We start from the raw sequence: 17,113 nt of genomic DNA, 5'->3' as shown, positions 1-17,113 counted from the left end.
TGTATATATATATGTATATGCATATATATATATATGTATATATATATATATATGTATGTATATATATATGTATGTGTGTATATATACATGTATGTATATATATATATATATATATATATATATATATATATATATATATATATATATATATATATATATATATTGTTACAGGTCGCGGACAGATGTTATATTGACCGAGCGGTGGTGTATTACCGCGACCGTTACAGGATCCCTGACTCACCCGATTCACCCAGGACTTTGGCCGGATCGCACCGCAGCTGCTCAATGAGGAGAAAAGACTAAAACGACGAATGCAAAGAGGAAAAGGAATAAACGAATAGACGGACAGAAGAGTAATTGGATTTATTATTTACACAAGCAAAAAGGAGCAATCAAGGTTTATTTACAACACATAAGACGCAGGTGACACAGTGCAAATACTAGCTTATAGTTATACAGACTTAACTTATTCCCAGGACAGAACAAACAAAGACACTGACTCACGCGGGGAATGACAGGAATGGCAGGAGGTGGATGGCTGGAGGTGAACGCTTGGTGGAGCCAACGCGGAGCTTGGTGGAGCTTTGGTGGAGGTGAACGCTTGGTGGAGCCAACGCGGAGCTTGGTGGAGCCTTGGTGGAGGTGAACGCTTGGTGGAGCCAACGCGGAGCTTGGTGGAGCTGAACGCTTGGTGGAGCCAACGCAGAGCTTGGTGGAGCTGAACGCTTGGTGGAGCCAACGCGGAGCTTGGGGGATTGGTGTGACGGGTTCTCTCTCCTTCCTTAGTCCCACCCAGTCCAACAACTTCCTCTCTTGCTTCAGGACTCTTTCTCTCTCTTTCTTGGTCCCTCACTCTTTACCACCGACTCCTCACCGCAACCAACGCAACCACTTGACCACCACCTCTCCTGACTGACTCTTCACCACTCTGCACTTGACGACCGACTCCCAACCAACTCAGACCAACTCAAAGTCCAACTCCAGGCCTTTCTGTCTTCTGCTCTCCTCTGTAAAAACGCATCTCCTCTTTGGACACGCCCTGCCTTGGGTTATATAGGCCCCCGCCCCTCAACCTTTGCGACCCTCCCCGATCGCTCTTCCTCCGCCCTCTGTAGCCAAACCCCTGGCTCATGGTTGGTCGAGCGGGGCTGGTTCACTCCTCCCCCTCTATGACGAGGTGGAGACACGCCTTTCTTCCCTGACTCGAGCCTCGTGGTCAATGGCGGTTATTGGAGGGGAGGTAATATGGGCAATCGAGGCTCGGCAATGACGAGAGGGGATGTAATATGGGATGGAGATTTTGGGGATGGGAAGGAAAGGGGATCTATTCTCTTTCACTGGTGCAATGGAGTACTTTCAATTAATGGGAGACACAGCCTTATCCTAAAACACAGAATAAGAGATAACTATCAACAGGTATATTCTATTACTTGGCTGACGTGTATGCTTGTGGACTATGGGACGCTCTTTTGGTCTTTACACAGCTCCGGAGGCAGGAGGCACAGAATAAACAATAATCACAATAGTACAGCACACAATCAAAAAATATACAGTCCTCATATCCACAACACTGCACCCTCCTCCTCTTAGGCACGTCCCGGGCCTACAACTTTTATTTAGTGTGACACGTAGGTGTAGTTCCCTCTACTTTTAACCTGACCCTGAGTGCGACAGTTTTAAAACATAAATAAATGTGTCCCGCTGCTCCATTGCACCCTGCCTAACAGACTTACGCCCACAGTTAACCGAATTGCGGAATGGTCTTCAAACTATACACTGACGGTGGGGAGCATTATCTACAATTGACGCTACTTTTATTTACAAAACTAACCCAGGACCTGTAATTGTTCTTTCTGGGGGGAGACAGTCTGCTCTGCATCAATGCACCATGAAAGCACCTATAACGCACCAACACACCCTCAAGCACCAATCAGTGCAGTCACCACTGTTCATCAATAAAATAAATCCAACAAACCCAAACCCTGCAGGTGATCTCTTGCTCTTCGGCTCCCTCTGCTGGTTATTATTTTCTTCCAGATGTTGTCATTTCCTTTCATTTTCTTACTGGCGGCCTATTTGAGCATAAAATGAAATGCACCCAACGTGTCCATTTTTACTTTATTTATGGCCCACAGGGCCGACTAGTGTAGTTCACCTGTGGGGCATCGGTGCCCTGTGGCCAAGGTCCGCCAGCAAGATTTCGGGCCCTCATGGCCGGTTCCAGCAGAGGGGCCATGCCCCAACCCATGGGGTCCATAAGTGGTGCTCGGCCACAGACATGTGGTCCATAATGTGGTGCATCGATGCAGACAGCTGGTTCTGGGAATTTCGGGCGCACAATGGCCGACCCACGCACGCTCCCCTCGGCGCCCAACGGCGCACAGGTCATGTGGGAGACAAAAGAAAGACAATTGAGCGAGGGGTAAGGTCACAAGGGTACACGTCAATAAGGCAATGCAAGGCGAAATGCGTACGGAGGGCGAAGTGAGAAAGCTCGTCCCTACCGTACGTCACCCCCCTGTCACCTAGCCTACCCTTGCCCTTACCCCATATGTACAAAATCTACACATTACCAATTCGTCACTACTGTCACGTCTTCCCCATATTTCCCCTATACCAAATTCGTCACCACAATCCCTCTACTTCAAAAATTTGCCATCATCAATTCATCATCAATCCTCATAAGGAGGAAGAGATGGAATTACGCACAATGTCACACCCACGTCATGATGCGTCTCACAATCCAAACATTTGCACAGTAAAAATAATAAGACATGGCATGGTGCGGAGTACCTGTCACCTCAGGTGAGTGGATGCAGATGGTGCGAGGAGACTTCATCCTAACTACTTTCTAAATGACATTAACACACTTTACACTACCCGGGGTCTTTCCCTGCCAATCCATTGGCCAACTTACACTATGGGTTCTAATAACCAATTCCCATTGATCAAACTGTGGTGCTTTTCAATTTGGGGTCTCACTCCCCCGATTCATCTCCCGGTGCCCTCGCACAATTTCTGGGCCGCGACGTGTAACTCTCCCAGCAGGTCTACCCACCTGCACACCCCCACCACTGCAGTTGCCTCCGAGCTTACCTGCTCCCTGCCCTAACCTAACTACCTGGGGAAGGCCCTCTGGCGCTCTCCCCACTCGGTGCCCTCTCTGGCACTGGGCTACCCGGGTCCGTCCTCCGGATCCTCGGGCCCCACTGACACTAACGGCTCCCAGAGCCCACCTGCGGCCTCACCTGGCCGACATCCTCACAGTGGTGGAGTGCCCAAACCAACTACACATACTAACAGGCTACACGCCCAGCCATTTCCACAACACTAATGCACCCATCCAAATACCATTCTGTCACCCGCACCACAGATGCCAATATCCAACCACAATTTACCTGTACCCTCTACCTAACACTTACACTACCCGCCCCGGGTATCCGTGATGGGGGTCCACTCTTCCCCCATTCACACCTTCGCACCATCCACTCCACTCCACAATTTCCACCATCCTCACTCCACGACCATCCATTCCACTACTCCATACCATTTATTCCATACAACCACATACACCTGTTGTTGCACACCTGTGCAATCCTACCTGGTGCCACCTGCACCCTCCTCCTCTTCCTGGACCAGTTGGTCAACACAACACACAATCACCACTACTCCCTCATACACTGCTCCACTCACCTGTTCAGTTGCACACCTGTGCAATCACACCTGTTCAATCACTCACACACACGGCATCATCTCAGCTAACTCCTCCCCTCTGAAACTTGCGCTTCCCAGTCGTCCCTTTAAACTATTGCGCTCCCACGTCATTATCATCCACACTAAACTACCTGCGTCCCCACTACAGGTATCAGTCACTAACTAAACTTAACGTTACCTAATGTCAATCTCTTCTAGATCCCTATCATTATCCAAGCCCTCCCTGGCTCGGCTGTCATAGCCACCCCATAAACTATTGCGCATTTGCCCCACTTGTGAGGGATGGTGGATTTGCCATCCCACCACATCGGGGGTCTCTCTATCAATTTTGCTCGTCCAAATTCCAACCAATTCAAAAATTTTCCATTTACTGCCAATTCTATTCACTTTTCTAAATTTCGGATCAAATCACTATCACTATCACAGTCCGTCTACTTATTACATCCTCTCGGTGCGCCAATTCACATCTACAGCCCGGCTTCGTACAGCCGAGCAATGAACGCGGGTCGTTTTGTGCCAGCGGCTGGATACGTCCCGCATTCGGGGCAGGGACGGGGGCTTACCCGGGCCGAGATCCCACGCACCACCTCGGCGTGGAGCCATCCAATGTCCCGATCTCGACCTGCCGGCACGTCTCAATAGAAAGTGGTCGCCATGACGACCCTTCCTATCGAGCTGCCCGCTCCGCCTAGTGGAGCCCGGACGCGGCCGTTCCACGCGAGGCCCAGCGTGGATCGCGCACGGCGGTTCTTTCGAAACCGCCGTGGTTCGGATCCCCGCTGGTTCTCGTGGCACGTGAAGCCCGGCACGCACCGAGGGCCCGAGTCGGCTATAAGTCGTTCTAACCTTTAACCCGGTTATCGTCGACGCCTCACCTGGATGCCTACAAGCATACGCTACCCCTTTCGTGCTCATACATGCAGCCGTTTCCATGCTCTTGGTCGTACCTTCTCTAACACACCTCGGTACACTCATTCCGCTCACCGACTTGGTCACACACCTGACCACCGAACACCTTGGCACACATTCGTCGCTCGCACACCTCACCAATACACCTCTTCGCGCCCCTTTCTCGGTCACCTCCTTTGTGACAATCACAGGTGTGCTCTCACCCGCACACCCAACCACGTGTCTCACTACCAATTCCAGCGTGCATTCCCACTCACGCTCTACCATTCCAGGTGTGCATCCTTCTATTCCAGGTGTACATCCTCGCTCACCTGCCACAACCAACTCACGCTCCGTTTCACTCTCACTACTCTCACCTCCACTCTCGGTCGCGCACTCACCCTTCCTCTCGACAGCGCACTCTTTCCTCATGCACCCGTCCGTTACACACCTTTCTCGCGCACACTCTGCCGCACCTTGTCCCGTTACACCCTCTGTAACACTCACCACAGGCATGCATTCTCCCTTACTCTTGACAGCATGCGCTTTCCCCATGCACCCGTCCGTAACACACCTTTCTCGCGCATCCTCCCGCGCACACTTTTTCGTTACCTCCTCCGTAACACTCACCACACCGCGCTTCCCTGTGCTCCCTCGCATACGCGCTTCGACCAACTCACTCTTGACGGCACACTCACTCCTCGGCGTGCACTTTTTTCTCACACACCCCATGGTCGGACATTCTCGCACACCTCTTTTTTCGCACACCAGACCTGTCGCACACTTCACCAACGGCCTCTCACGAACACCCGGATCCAAACCAATCCCCAAGCCGACTGAAGCTTTCCTCACATCATATACATTGCCACTCACCTCCGTACTTCGTCTCACCTCCTCTGCCACCTGCAAACTTTTTATTTGGTTAGTGAGCATCACATCATGATTTGAACACAGACCTTGTACATATTCCATGACTTCCTCCTTTATCTCCCTCTTAGTTTCTGTCCGTCCCTTCTTAATTTCACTCACCTCTTCTCCCACTTCCTCTAGTTTTTGTTTAACCTCTTTTATTTCTCGGTGCGTCCCCTCAAGTTCGTCCTCTAAGGCTACCGTGACCGTCTCTATGTGCATCCTCACCTGCCGGTCCTTTGTCTCCATTATCTCTGTCACCTCCTCCACCCTCATTGTCAGTTCCTCCCGTACCATCTGACATTGCCTCTGCGTCGCTATTAATTCGTTTTTAATTTCTTTTTGTGTCGCCTTTAACCCTCCTAGTACCGCAGTGTTCTTTTGAACCTGCTCCACTAACTTAGTTTGGCCCTCTGTCAGCTGTTCCACCTCCTCCGTCAGACCCTCTATTCCCCCTTGTAACTTAGCCGTATTGTTTCTCACCTCTTTCTCTATACGCTTTTCGCCTCGCTTTACCTCCTCGCGTAGCCCCGAGACCTCCTCACTCACCCCTCGTCGTATTTCCTCCATCTGGTTCCCCATCTGTTCGATTTCCCGGGCGGATTGTTCCCCTATTTCCCGCAATTTGTCCTCCATCCTATTTTCTAACCCCATTAACCCATTTTTCACCCCCTCTAACTGATTCTCCTGGGCAGCCATTCTGTTTTCCACCCCCGTTGACCCATGTTTCACCCCTTCTATCCCATTGTCTAACCCCTCAAATTTCTTGTCTAATCCCTCAAATTTCTTTTCTAATCCCTCACCGGTACCCCTCGCTTCGTCCCTCATTACCCCCATTTGGTTTCCCATTACCCCCATTTGGTTTCCCAAGTCATTCCTCAGGTCTTCACTTGTCTGGACCATGAGCGCCTTTATTTGTTCCATAAATAGGCCCCAATCCATCGGCGGCGCTGCTACGGTCACGGGCGCGGCCAAATTTGGCGCCACAATAATCATGTGCGCGTGCGCGCCATTTTGCGCGCCTGAAATTCCCGCAACCACATTGCCATTTTCCTCCTCCCTTTCTTCCCCGAAGTCCTGGGTTATTTCTAACCCCTCTATCTCTCCCACCGGCATCCCGTCGCCTTGGACAGCCATGGCGCGATTTCAAAATTCGGGCTTTTCCTTTAAAACAAAACAAATTTCGGTATTTTATAATTTTGAGCGCGTGAAGCGCGCTTCGGGTCGATCCCACTCCTGACACCAATTGTTATAGATCGCGGTTAGATGTTATAGACCGAGCGGTGGTGTAAGACCGCGACCTAACAAAACTCACCCGATTCACCCAGACTTTGGCCGTATCGCACCCCAGCTGCTCAATGAGGGAAAAGACGAAAACGACGCAATGCAAAGAGGAAAACGAAGGCAAAGAAAGGTTTGGAAATACGACTGAATTTATTGACTATTTACACACAAGCAAAAAGAAAGCAGTCACGTTTATTTACAAGCACATAAGACGCAGGTGACACAGGGAAAATACTAGCTTATACAGACTTAATTAACCCAGGACAGAACAAACAAAAGACACTGACTCACGCGGGGAATTGCAGGAGGTGGATGGCTGGAGGTGAACGCTTGGTGGAGCCAACGCGGAGCTTGGTGGAGCTGAACGCTTGGTGGAGCCAACGCGGAGCTTGGTGGAGCTGAACGCTTGGTGGAGCCAACGCGGAGCTTGGTGGAGCTGAACGCTTGGTGGAGCCAACGCGGAGCTTGGTGGAGCTGAACGCTTGGTGGAGCCAACGCGGAGCTTGGTGGAGCTGAACGCTTGGTGGAGCCAACGCGGAGCTTGGTGGAGCTGAACGCTTGGTGGAGCCAACGCGGAGCTTGGTGGAGCTGAACGCTTGGTGGAGCCAACGCGGAGCTTGGGGGATTGGTGTGACGGGTTCTCTCTCCTTCCTTAGTCCCACCCAGTCCAACAACTTCCTCTCTTGCTTCAGGACTCTTTCTCTCTCTTTCTTGGTCCCTCACTCTTTACCACCGACTCCTCACCGCAACCAACGCAACCACTTGACCACCACCTCTCCTGACTGACTCTTCACCACTCTGCACTTGACGACCGACTCCCAACCAACTCAGACCAACTCAAAGTCCAACTCCAGGCCTTTCTGTCTTCTGCTCTCCTCTGTAAAAACGCATCTCCTCTTTGGACACGCCCTGCCTTGGGTTATATAGGCCCCCGCCCCTCAACCTTTGCGACCCTCCCCGATCGCTCTTCCTCCGCCCTCTGTAGCCAAACCCCTGGCTCATGGTTGGTCGAGCGGGGCTGGTTCACTCCTCCCCCTCTATGACGAGGTGGAGACACGCCTTTCTTCCCTGACTCGAGCCTCGTGGTCAATGGCGGTTATTGGAGGGGAGGTAATATGGGCAATCGAGGCTCGGCAATGACGAGAGGGGATGTAATATGGGATGGAGATTTTGGGGATGGGAAGGAAAGGGGATCTATTCTCTTTCACTGGTGCAATGGAGTACTTTCAATTAATGGGAGACACAGCCTTATCCTAAAACACAGAATAAGAGATAACTATCAACAGGTATATTCTATTACTTGGCTGACGTGTATGCTTGTGGACTATGGGACGCCCTTTTGGTCTTTACACAGCTCCGGAGGCAGGAGGCACAGAATAAACAATAATCACAATAGTACAGCACACAATCAAAAAATATACAGTCCTCATATCCACAACAATATATTGTTACGGATCTCCGACGTTGGCTCTCCCCTTATCAAGAGGGGGTTAATCCCCTTGTCTTTGATCTGGCCGACGCGACCCTGGAAGTTACGACGTCACTTCCGGACGACGTTAACTAGGGTTGTAAGCCGTCTTCTTCTTACCTACTTATTAACGCCGCCCAGTAAGCAAGGGAATAACTCCCGCTCGAACCACGGATATGATGGGATATGCCGAGCGGATAGCAATCCGCGATCCGAGCTGTTAACAGGTGACTAGACCCGATTATAGCGGTTCCGAATCGTGCCATGCTTACCCAATGAGCGAAAAGACGGATGCGATCGGATAAGAGGAAATCAGGAGAGGAGAACAAGGCAATTTATTACAAATGTACAGAAAGAAGAAGAAACGAAAGAAATGTACAAGATAAAAAGAGGAAGGAGAAGTACACAGGGCAGTCTTAATTACAGGCTTAACTTATTCCCTGGACAAACGGGCCCGTCTCACATATAGTCACTCACACGGGGATTGTAGAGGAACAGGTTTATGGTCACCAGCGCATCCAGGCTCCGGTCCAGGCGATGGAAAACCCGGCAGGCATCTCTTCACAGTGTAACGCGAACGGACAATTATATCACGCGGGGAAGGCTGGTATCCTGGCGGCATACGTAATATTTGTACGACTCGTGCCAAACGCCCCCTCTCCAATGTCCTATACCGTATACGCAAGCGCCAATTGTGCAAGTCCTTTCAACCATGATCAAGCGCATTCGTCTTCACAGTGCTGTTACCAGTGCGCTCTCCCAACAAGTCCTGTCAGCACACGCTTTCGCTGTAAGTTCTCGAAAATCACAGTAGTCCGTTTACCAAGCGCGCTTCCAACAAGTCCTGTAAATGTGCGCTCCCCCAATAAGTCCTGTAAATGTGCGCTCTCCCAATAAGTCCTGTAAATGTGCGCTCTCCCAATAAGTCCTGTAAATGTGCGCTCTCCCAATAAGTCCTGTAAAAGGGCTTTGTGCGCTCGCTTTTATAATCCAGCCAGCGATCGCTCCGCCAGCCCAAAAGCCACGCCTATCAGGCGATGTCCCTCCAGCCCTGGTTGGCTGGTTATGGCTTACCGGCCCCGCCCTGATGGCTGGGTGACGTGGCCACACCTTCCTCCTGGCACTCCGCCCCCTTTTTCCGGGCCTCACCTCGTGCTTATGGCGGCGTTTGGTGAGCTCACGCTCAAGGGCAGCGAACGCTGCTAACAAAGGCGCGTAACAAATTGGGAGGGTCATGGGGCACAGACAGGAGGGCGCGTTTAATGGCGTCGCTTGGAGAGGGAGGCTGTCAAAATGGACGAATGGGGCCTACTCCTTATTTGATTGACACAACGCAGATTCAACTATTGGAAACATGGCCTTATCTATACACATACTAATGAAATAACTGATGTCCCATGGTGACCTACGTGTTGCTTGTGGCCTATCTATGGGGTGCTACCTTTAACCTTTAATGATGTCATATTTACAAGCAAGTGTGGGTTCTCAAAACTGCAACAATATATATATGTATGTATGTATGTATGTATGTATTTTTTTTTTTTTTTTTTAACTATAGGAATTGTGATAACGAGGCACCTCCTAGCTGGGCGGAGATTGGACCCAAAAATAAACCCCAAGGGTTCTCGGGGGGAGCACGCCTTGGCACATGGGGAGATCCCAGTTGGGAGCAACCTGGCAGGCAATGGTCGGGAGAAGGATTCAGAGGATGTGCTCAAGGTTGGGAGAGCGAAGCCAAATGGAAGTCAGGAGGAGAACGTGCTTGGACTAACAAGGTCTCTTCACACTGGTCTGACGTTCCCAGAGCAAATCATGGAGGAGTGCAGGTAAGATCATGGTGTCGTGGTGAGTTATTTCCTCTTTAACACATTTCGTAAGGCTGTTGCATGATGGAAAATTGCAGACCCGAACGTACATGTGTACCACCTTTGTAAAATAAAAAAAACTTGATTGACAAGACTTGCTTGCATGTGTAATTTACTCGTCATTATAACATGCATTTTCATGAATAACTGCAGGGATTATGTTCAGCTGATCCTCATATCTAAGTTGTTTTTTTATGGAGGAGGTGGCACTGTGGTACTAGCTGAGTCACCTGCTGGTTGCAGTCAGTAATTGCTGAATGTGGTATTATGGCATATGGCCTTATTATTGGTGGAGGTTCTTTCATTTTGTACCTCTTTCCCTCCCTCCCACTCAACCTAACAGCCTCTGGCTATACTTCTTGTGCTTAAAACCAGCTCGAAGGCTTTTTTTCGGTTGCAAGAGGCATTTATTTCTGCTTTCATAAAAATCTTTCGATCTTTCTTTTATTTGGCTTTATGTATGTACATTATAGAACCGTTTCTATTTCGTTCTTTGTCATATGACTCATGTATGCTTATGGGGGTAATGCAGGTCTGGGGTGTCGAGTCTAATGCTAAGCCAGGCATTCCATCATGGGCCGAGACGTCAGATGGAGGTGGTCGGTCATGGACCACAGTGGGAGGAAAGGCCACAGGCTCGGGTTGGATAGGTGGACCCATGCCCGCTGTACCAAATGACACAGAGGTTGAAAGCAGTGGTTGGGGAGAACCTTCGCCACCCTCGTTGCGACGCAAGCAGGAGATAGACGATGGAACAGCAGCTTGGGGAGACCCTCGTTTTTCTGGCCGTCGGGGCCCAGGAAACTGGGACAAACCAAGTGCTCTGGGGCAACACTGCTCAAATGGCTACGGAGAGCAGGGCAGGGAGGTTCCTGGCATGCAGCGGAAATCTTCAAACATCTCAGCTGGTGAGTGAGTTGCTGGTAGACTGATATGGCTAGATGAATTGGTTGTTACTTTTGTAATGGCAGTGAAGGATATTTGGTAAGCACTTGCATCGATTGTTGTATTGCGAATGTTTGGTGGTTGTAGCTGTGTGCCTTCTTTATCAGGTTGGGGGTCCTCAAAGCAAGACTCCCTCTCTTGGGGAGATGGTTCAGCACAGATGGAAAATGCAGCAGCAACCTGGAACCGGCCACGAGATGTGCTTGCTTCTGGTGGCTGGACCTCCACTGGAGGGTCAGGCAAAGCAGGTGGGAGATAGAGAACCTTTATCCAAAATAGTGGCATTCTTTTTGTGGAAGGAAGAAAGGATTAGGGTGTACCAAAACGAATTGCATGTTAAATGATTGGGACTTTCAGGTTATAAGGATAGAGGGGTATGAGATTGAATGATGTATGTTTGGGCTGGATGTTGAGCATGAAATTTATAAGGTTTGATAAGGGAATTTGCATCAAAAAGGTAAGAGTAACCATAACCGTACAATATAATTAAGTCCCAAGTTGTGGTCCTTCGTTTAAGACTTTAAGAGTAAAGGTTGTGTAAAAACTGTTCTGTAATAAAAGGAGGGATAAATGTTAAAGGATTTGCATTTCTTTGTGTTAGGTGGATGGGGTGGCTACGGTGATCCTGAGCAAGTGAGCAGTCGGCATTCCAGCTGGGACGAGGAAGAAGTGCCGGAGATTGGTGTATGGCAGGGTGGCAGTCAGGCTCCTCATGATGGTGTACAATACAGCTCGGGCTGGTTTGGACATGGCAAGCGAGTCGGTCCCAAGGTGAATGCTCTCAAGTGCACAGCTTTTCATCACTGTCATCTTCTTTACCTCATGCGCGTGCGAAGTGAAAAGCGGTGTTAAGCAGTTGGTTCACTTTGTCTATCTGTCTGTCTGTCTGTCTAACTACAAATGTCAGTTTATGATCGAGGAACAACTTGATTTCAATTTAATATTATGCTTTGTACACTGTAGAACATGAGTTGGAACATTAACCTGCAGTTTCGCAGTACTTTCGCTCTGAATTGTACATAATCTCGTCCTGATCATGCATGCACAGATAGGAATAGGATACAAAAAAAATTCTTTTACTTTGTCCGCCTGTCTGGCAGTCAAACAATATTGAAAATCATTACAAACAGGAACCTTGCTGAATTTTAGGACGTCACAAAGGACACAAACAATAGGCACAAATAACTAATGTAATGTGTTAAATAAGGTGGTGTAAAAGATGGTGCATCAACGGCAGTGAACTTCCAAAAAAATTCCTATAACTTTTTTTAATTTTTATTTAATTTCAATTGAATTATACACTTGAACACTGTAAAACACAAAAATGACTTATTGGCCCTTTCAAAACCCTTCCGTTTCGCAGTACGTGCATAAAATATTACAGCATTTTACGTCATCTCGACCAATCAAATTTGCCGCTTGCAGGACTCTGCCTATGTCCTCCCACCCACCCCTCAAACCCCCCTCAAGACTCCACGGGGTAAGATGTCCGATTAACTCTCTCATCTGTTTTCTGTGGTGTACGATGCTAAATTTTAATATTTTGATTGACTGGTTCCTTCATCCAATAAATTTATACATGGCAAAAATAATTTGAAATCGTGAAGAAGGATGGTGCAAAATATATATTGATGCCATTTCCAGCCTGCATATGTGATCTGCTATTTTTAGCCGCGTCGCAAGACGCTGGTCATAGAGTGCCCTCTGCTGTTGTTGTTGTTGTTGTTGTTGTTCTTCTTCTTGTTCTTCTTGTTCTTGCAGAGAAGACAAAACCTCAAAGCTCCACCCATTTTGGGAACCATAGCTCCACCCATTGTGGGAGAGGCTTCATATAAACAAATATCCACCATTTTATTAACTCACATAGCTTTGAGGCCTGTTTTGTAGGCCCGTGGTGTCTTCCTCTCTCACACAGTTTTATTTCAAATCAAATTCGCTATATCATTTCATTTTTCACAGTCGCTAACATAGTTTTAGACTCGGTTGAAAAAAAACGGGAAGAAAATCTGATGAAAGTTGCCCTTTATAGAACGAAATGAATTCTCAAAGGCCTGTAACTTCAAGTCCATTGAGATATTTTTTTTTTAAATCGCGGCATGGTCAGTCATACACCGCCCGAAATAAGAGACGGGAAAATGCCGAGATATATATATTTTGTTTAAATCGCGGCATGGTCAGTCATACACCGCCCGAAATAACAGACGGGAAAATGCCGAGATATATTAAAAATTCGTCCATTTGATGACAATCGTCACGATGAAATATTTAATTTATACGTCGTCACAATAATGTGGAGAGAGGAGCATAGCTTCGTTCACGTGTCGCCACACACGGGAAATTGCCGAGATATATTTTTTTTAAATCGCGGCATGGTCAGTCATACACCGCCTGAAATAACAGACGGGAAAATGCCGAGATATATTAAAAATTTGTCGCCACACACGGGAAATTGCCGAGATATATTTTCACTTTGCACAAAAATAACATCAAGTAATCGAATCAATAGGAATGTCCTGTGCCTATAACATCGACGTTATAGGCACAGCTGCATCTAGGCATTGTGTAACATCGACGCGGCTTTTGTTTTAATTAAAACTTTTTGTACTTGTTTTTTAATATGGTGTGTGGTCAGGTAACTTTGGTCCCCGAACCACACATTATTAAGGTCCACAACCAAGCGACAATTTCGGTTTATTAAGATGGCGTTACATCTGGGACGTCATTACGGTGTGTTATGTCTAGCCCGAGATTACATCTTTACAGCGGTGTATTATTCATGACAATGAGAATTGCATTTTGAAACTTGGAAGAAAAAAGCAAAAGATGTAAATTCTGATCCCTGAAAACTTAACTAATTCATAATACTGGATTGTTTTTTGGCGAATAAGTGGATGTATTCCTAAAATTAACGTTGGGTTGTTAACAGTAAATAAAATGTTTCTGGAATAATAAAGAAAATGCAAATATTGACTGTTAATATAACTGTATTGCTGTACTGTAACACACATGTACATTATGCTAAACTACTGTTAGCAAGGGACAGGTCCAGTGCTCGTTTATTTTAATATTGGAGCAGTTTTACTTTGGGCACGTGATGTGGAAGGTTTTCTCTCTCCCTCTCCAGGCCTCGATCAAAGGTTCTGCCCGGCAGGAGGAGATGGTTATGAATAAGCTCATCAAGCAGCTGACAGATATAGGATTTACGGTGAGTGGCCTTATCAAGTAAATGGCTTTTAATGTATGTCTGTGAGTGATTTTTGTTGGAAAGAAGTGTGTAAGAGCATGGTTTTGCATGCTTTTATATGTCGGGCTTTGTGTGAGGAGTGAAACTTAATGACCTTTGCTTTATGCATTGCAGAAAGATGCTGCTGAGGAAGCCCTACGCAGCAACAGCATGAACATGGACAAAGCAATGAGTAATTAATGCCAATTGCGATACATTAGCTTGGGCCTCAACACGTTTTTTTTTTCCTTTACATCATTTCTTATACCTGCATGAATTCATTGAACACTTTATAATTTTACTCCTATCCTGTGCCCCATCTCTAGCTGCCTTGCTCGACCGTAAAGGTGACCTTGATAAACACCGTTTGGAATACAATGGCATGATGAAGTCCTTTCAGCCTCGCATACCAATCCTTAAGGACTCACCGTTTGAGCACAGGCCTCCTTCAATGGAAAGGGTACATAACGAGCTCTTCTTTGCCTTCTCTTGATTTAAAATAGATTTCGATTTTGTCCATTAAAACTGCAGCATGCACAGGAAGAGATACAGTCAGCATAGGTGTTAAGGATGGGTGAATTACTTGAATGGGCCTGGCCTGCAAGGCCTCTGTCACAAGTGAGTGATGAAGTGAAAAAATATCAGTATTATATACAGGGTCTGGCTGGGAGGTGTGACGATTTTCAGAAAACTCGTACACAGTTATTTTTAGTCGAATTTCAATTTTTATTTTTTTTAAAGACTACATATATAATGCCATTTAATACACTGTAACAAAGACATTTAAAAAATGTAATTCATGTTTGAATTGGGTATAACAATGCAAGTGGGGGGTCTAGCGCATGCGTGATGGCTGTTGGTTACTCGTTGTTGGGCGCCATTTCAGTAGCCATGGAGCTGTGGACGATTGAACATCACGTCTTTGTTGTTGAGACGTTTATTCAAAGGGGTAGTTCGGTGGTGCTTACACAGCATAGATTTCGTACTCACTTCAATGTTGGTCGATGTGGCGCCGTTCCGTCTCGAAACACAATATTGAAGTGGGTAAAAAACTTCAGGGCAACTGGATCTGTGAGGCCGGGAGCAGCTCGGGGAGGTGATCGAACCGTCAGGACCCCGGAAAACATCGAAAGGGTTCGACAAGCTGTGGAGGCCAGCCCTCGTCGGTCAGCGGTACGGCACGCTCATGCGAATTTTGCACTTGGACCTTCATTATCACGCGTACAAAATCATGGTGGTTCAAGAACTGCAGCAGAATGATTTCGTACGGCGGTTTACGTTCGCAGAAAGAATGCTGGAACTGCTGAGGGATGACACTGTTCTCATCATGAGTGATGAGGCGCATTTTCACTTGTCGGGAAGTGTAAACAAGCAAAGTTCCCGATATTGGTCAGCAACAAATCCGCGAGAACTCCATCAAAGACCCCTGCACTGCGAGCGAGTCACTGTGTGGGCCAGAATAGTCCGATTCGGCATAATTGGGCCTTATTTTTTCAAGGAAGGCAGACGCACTGTGACAGTCAACTCACAACGTTATGTTACGATGTTGCGCGAGTTCTTACTGCCTGAATTGAGACGACGTCGCATTGACCTCCCTACAGTTTGGTTTCAGCAAGATGGGGCTACTTGCCATACCTCAAGAGAATCAATGGCCTTATTAAGAGAACATTTTCCAGGGCACCTCATTTCAATCCGTGGGGATGTGGAGTGGCCCCCTCGATCGCCCGATCTTTCACCCTGTGACTATTTTTTATGGGGTTACCTGAAAGCTAAGGTTTACATTGAAAAACCACGCACTCTTGAGACCCTTTCAGATGCCATCACCAGAGAAATTCGAGCTATTCCACTTGCCATGGTTGAAAGGTCTATGGACAACTTTTCCGCGCGTCTGCAAGAATGCTTGGACAAGAACGGCTGCCATTTAGATGATGTCATTTTTCAAACATGAATTACATTTTTTAAATGTCTTTGTTACAGTGTATTACATGGCATTATATATGTAGTCTTTAAAAAAAATAAAAATTGAAATTCGACTAAAAATGACTGTGTACGAGTTTTCTGAAAATCGTCACACCTCCCTGACGGACCCTGTACATAAAAATATAAATATATTTTTCAACTCTTATCTTTTTTTATTTTAAAAAATAGATAAAATAGAAGCTGATGGGATTATAAAGTGTACATAATAATTATTGTGGTACTTGCTTAAAACGATCATTCATTCATGCATTCATTTTGCTTACTGCAGAAGGCGAAGGGTACGGGGGCAGAAGAGGCAGAGCATGAAAGTTATAAGGCAGCCAAGAGGGCTGCAAAGAAAGAGGTAGCAAAGGCGCAGGAGGCATAAAGGAAAATGTTCGGAGAACGCTTGGATTCGGAAGAGGGTCAGAGAGCAGTATTCAGGATTGCAAAGCAGATAGCGAAAGAGAGGTGTGATGTGATGGGGGTGAGTTGCTTGAAGGATGAAGTGGGACAAATCGTTGTGGACCCAGATGGAATTAAAGGAAGATGGAATAGATATATGGAAATGCTGTTGAATGCAGAGAATGAATGGGATGACAACATAGAGAGTAACCCAGTTTTAGAACCGGCAGGGAAGATAACTGAGAAGGAAGTTGAGGAAGCGATAAAAGCAATGAAGAGTAGAAAAGCGAGAGGGCCAACGGGAGTTGTGGGAGATATGTTGAAGGCAGCGGGAAATTGGGGTGTGAAGATAATGACAGAGATCTGCAATCTGGTGGTGAAAGAAGGCCGCATTCCAGTGGATTGGGAACTGAGTACCCTCGTCCCTCTACACAAGGGGAAAGGTGATCCTCT

General features: G+C 47.3%; 1 protein-coding gene across 1 annotated transcript in view; it reads left to right on the top strand.

Annotated features, from left to right (window-relative positions):
* LOC137434229 (trinucleotide repeat-containing gene 6C protein) overlaps positions 1-17,113 on the top strand; it is a 155,434-nt gene that overhangs the window by 70,780 nt on the left and 67,541 nt on the right. The window contains exons 4-10 of the mRNA XM_068127021.2: positions 9,822-10,089; positions 10,661-11,036; positions 11,181-11,321; positions 11,675-11,844; positions 14,198-14,278; positions 14,432-14,489; positions 14,623-14,756. Coding sequence (XP_067983122.1) covers positions 9,822-10,089; positions 10,661-11,036; positions 11,181-11,321; positions 11,675-11,844; positions 14,198-14,278; positions 14,432-14,489; positions 14,623-14,756 — 1,228 coding nt within the window. The remainder of the gene's footprint in view (positions 1-9,821; positions 10,090-10,660; positions 11,037-11,180; positions 11,322-11,674; positions 11,845-14,197; positions 14,279-14,431; positions 14,490-14,622; positions 14,757-17,113) is intronic.

Source organism: Myxine glutinosa, chromosome 10, assembly GCF_964187855.1.
Source record: "Myxine glutinosa chromosome 10, kmMyxGlut1.1, whole genome shotgun sequence".
Taxonomy (NCBI): Eukaryota; Metazoa; Chordata; class Myxini; order Myxiniformes; family Myxinidae; genus Myxine; species Myxine glutinosa.
Note: the sequence above shows the minus strand (reverse complement) of the source record. Positions and strands in the feature narration are given on the sequence as shown.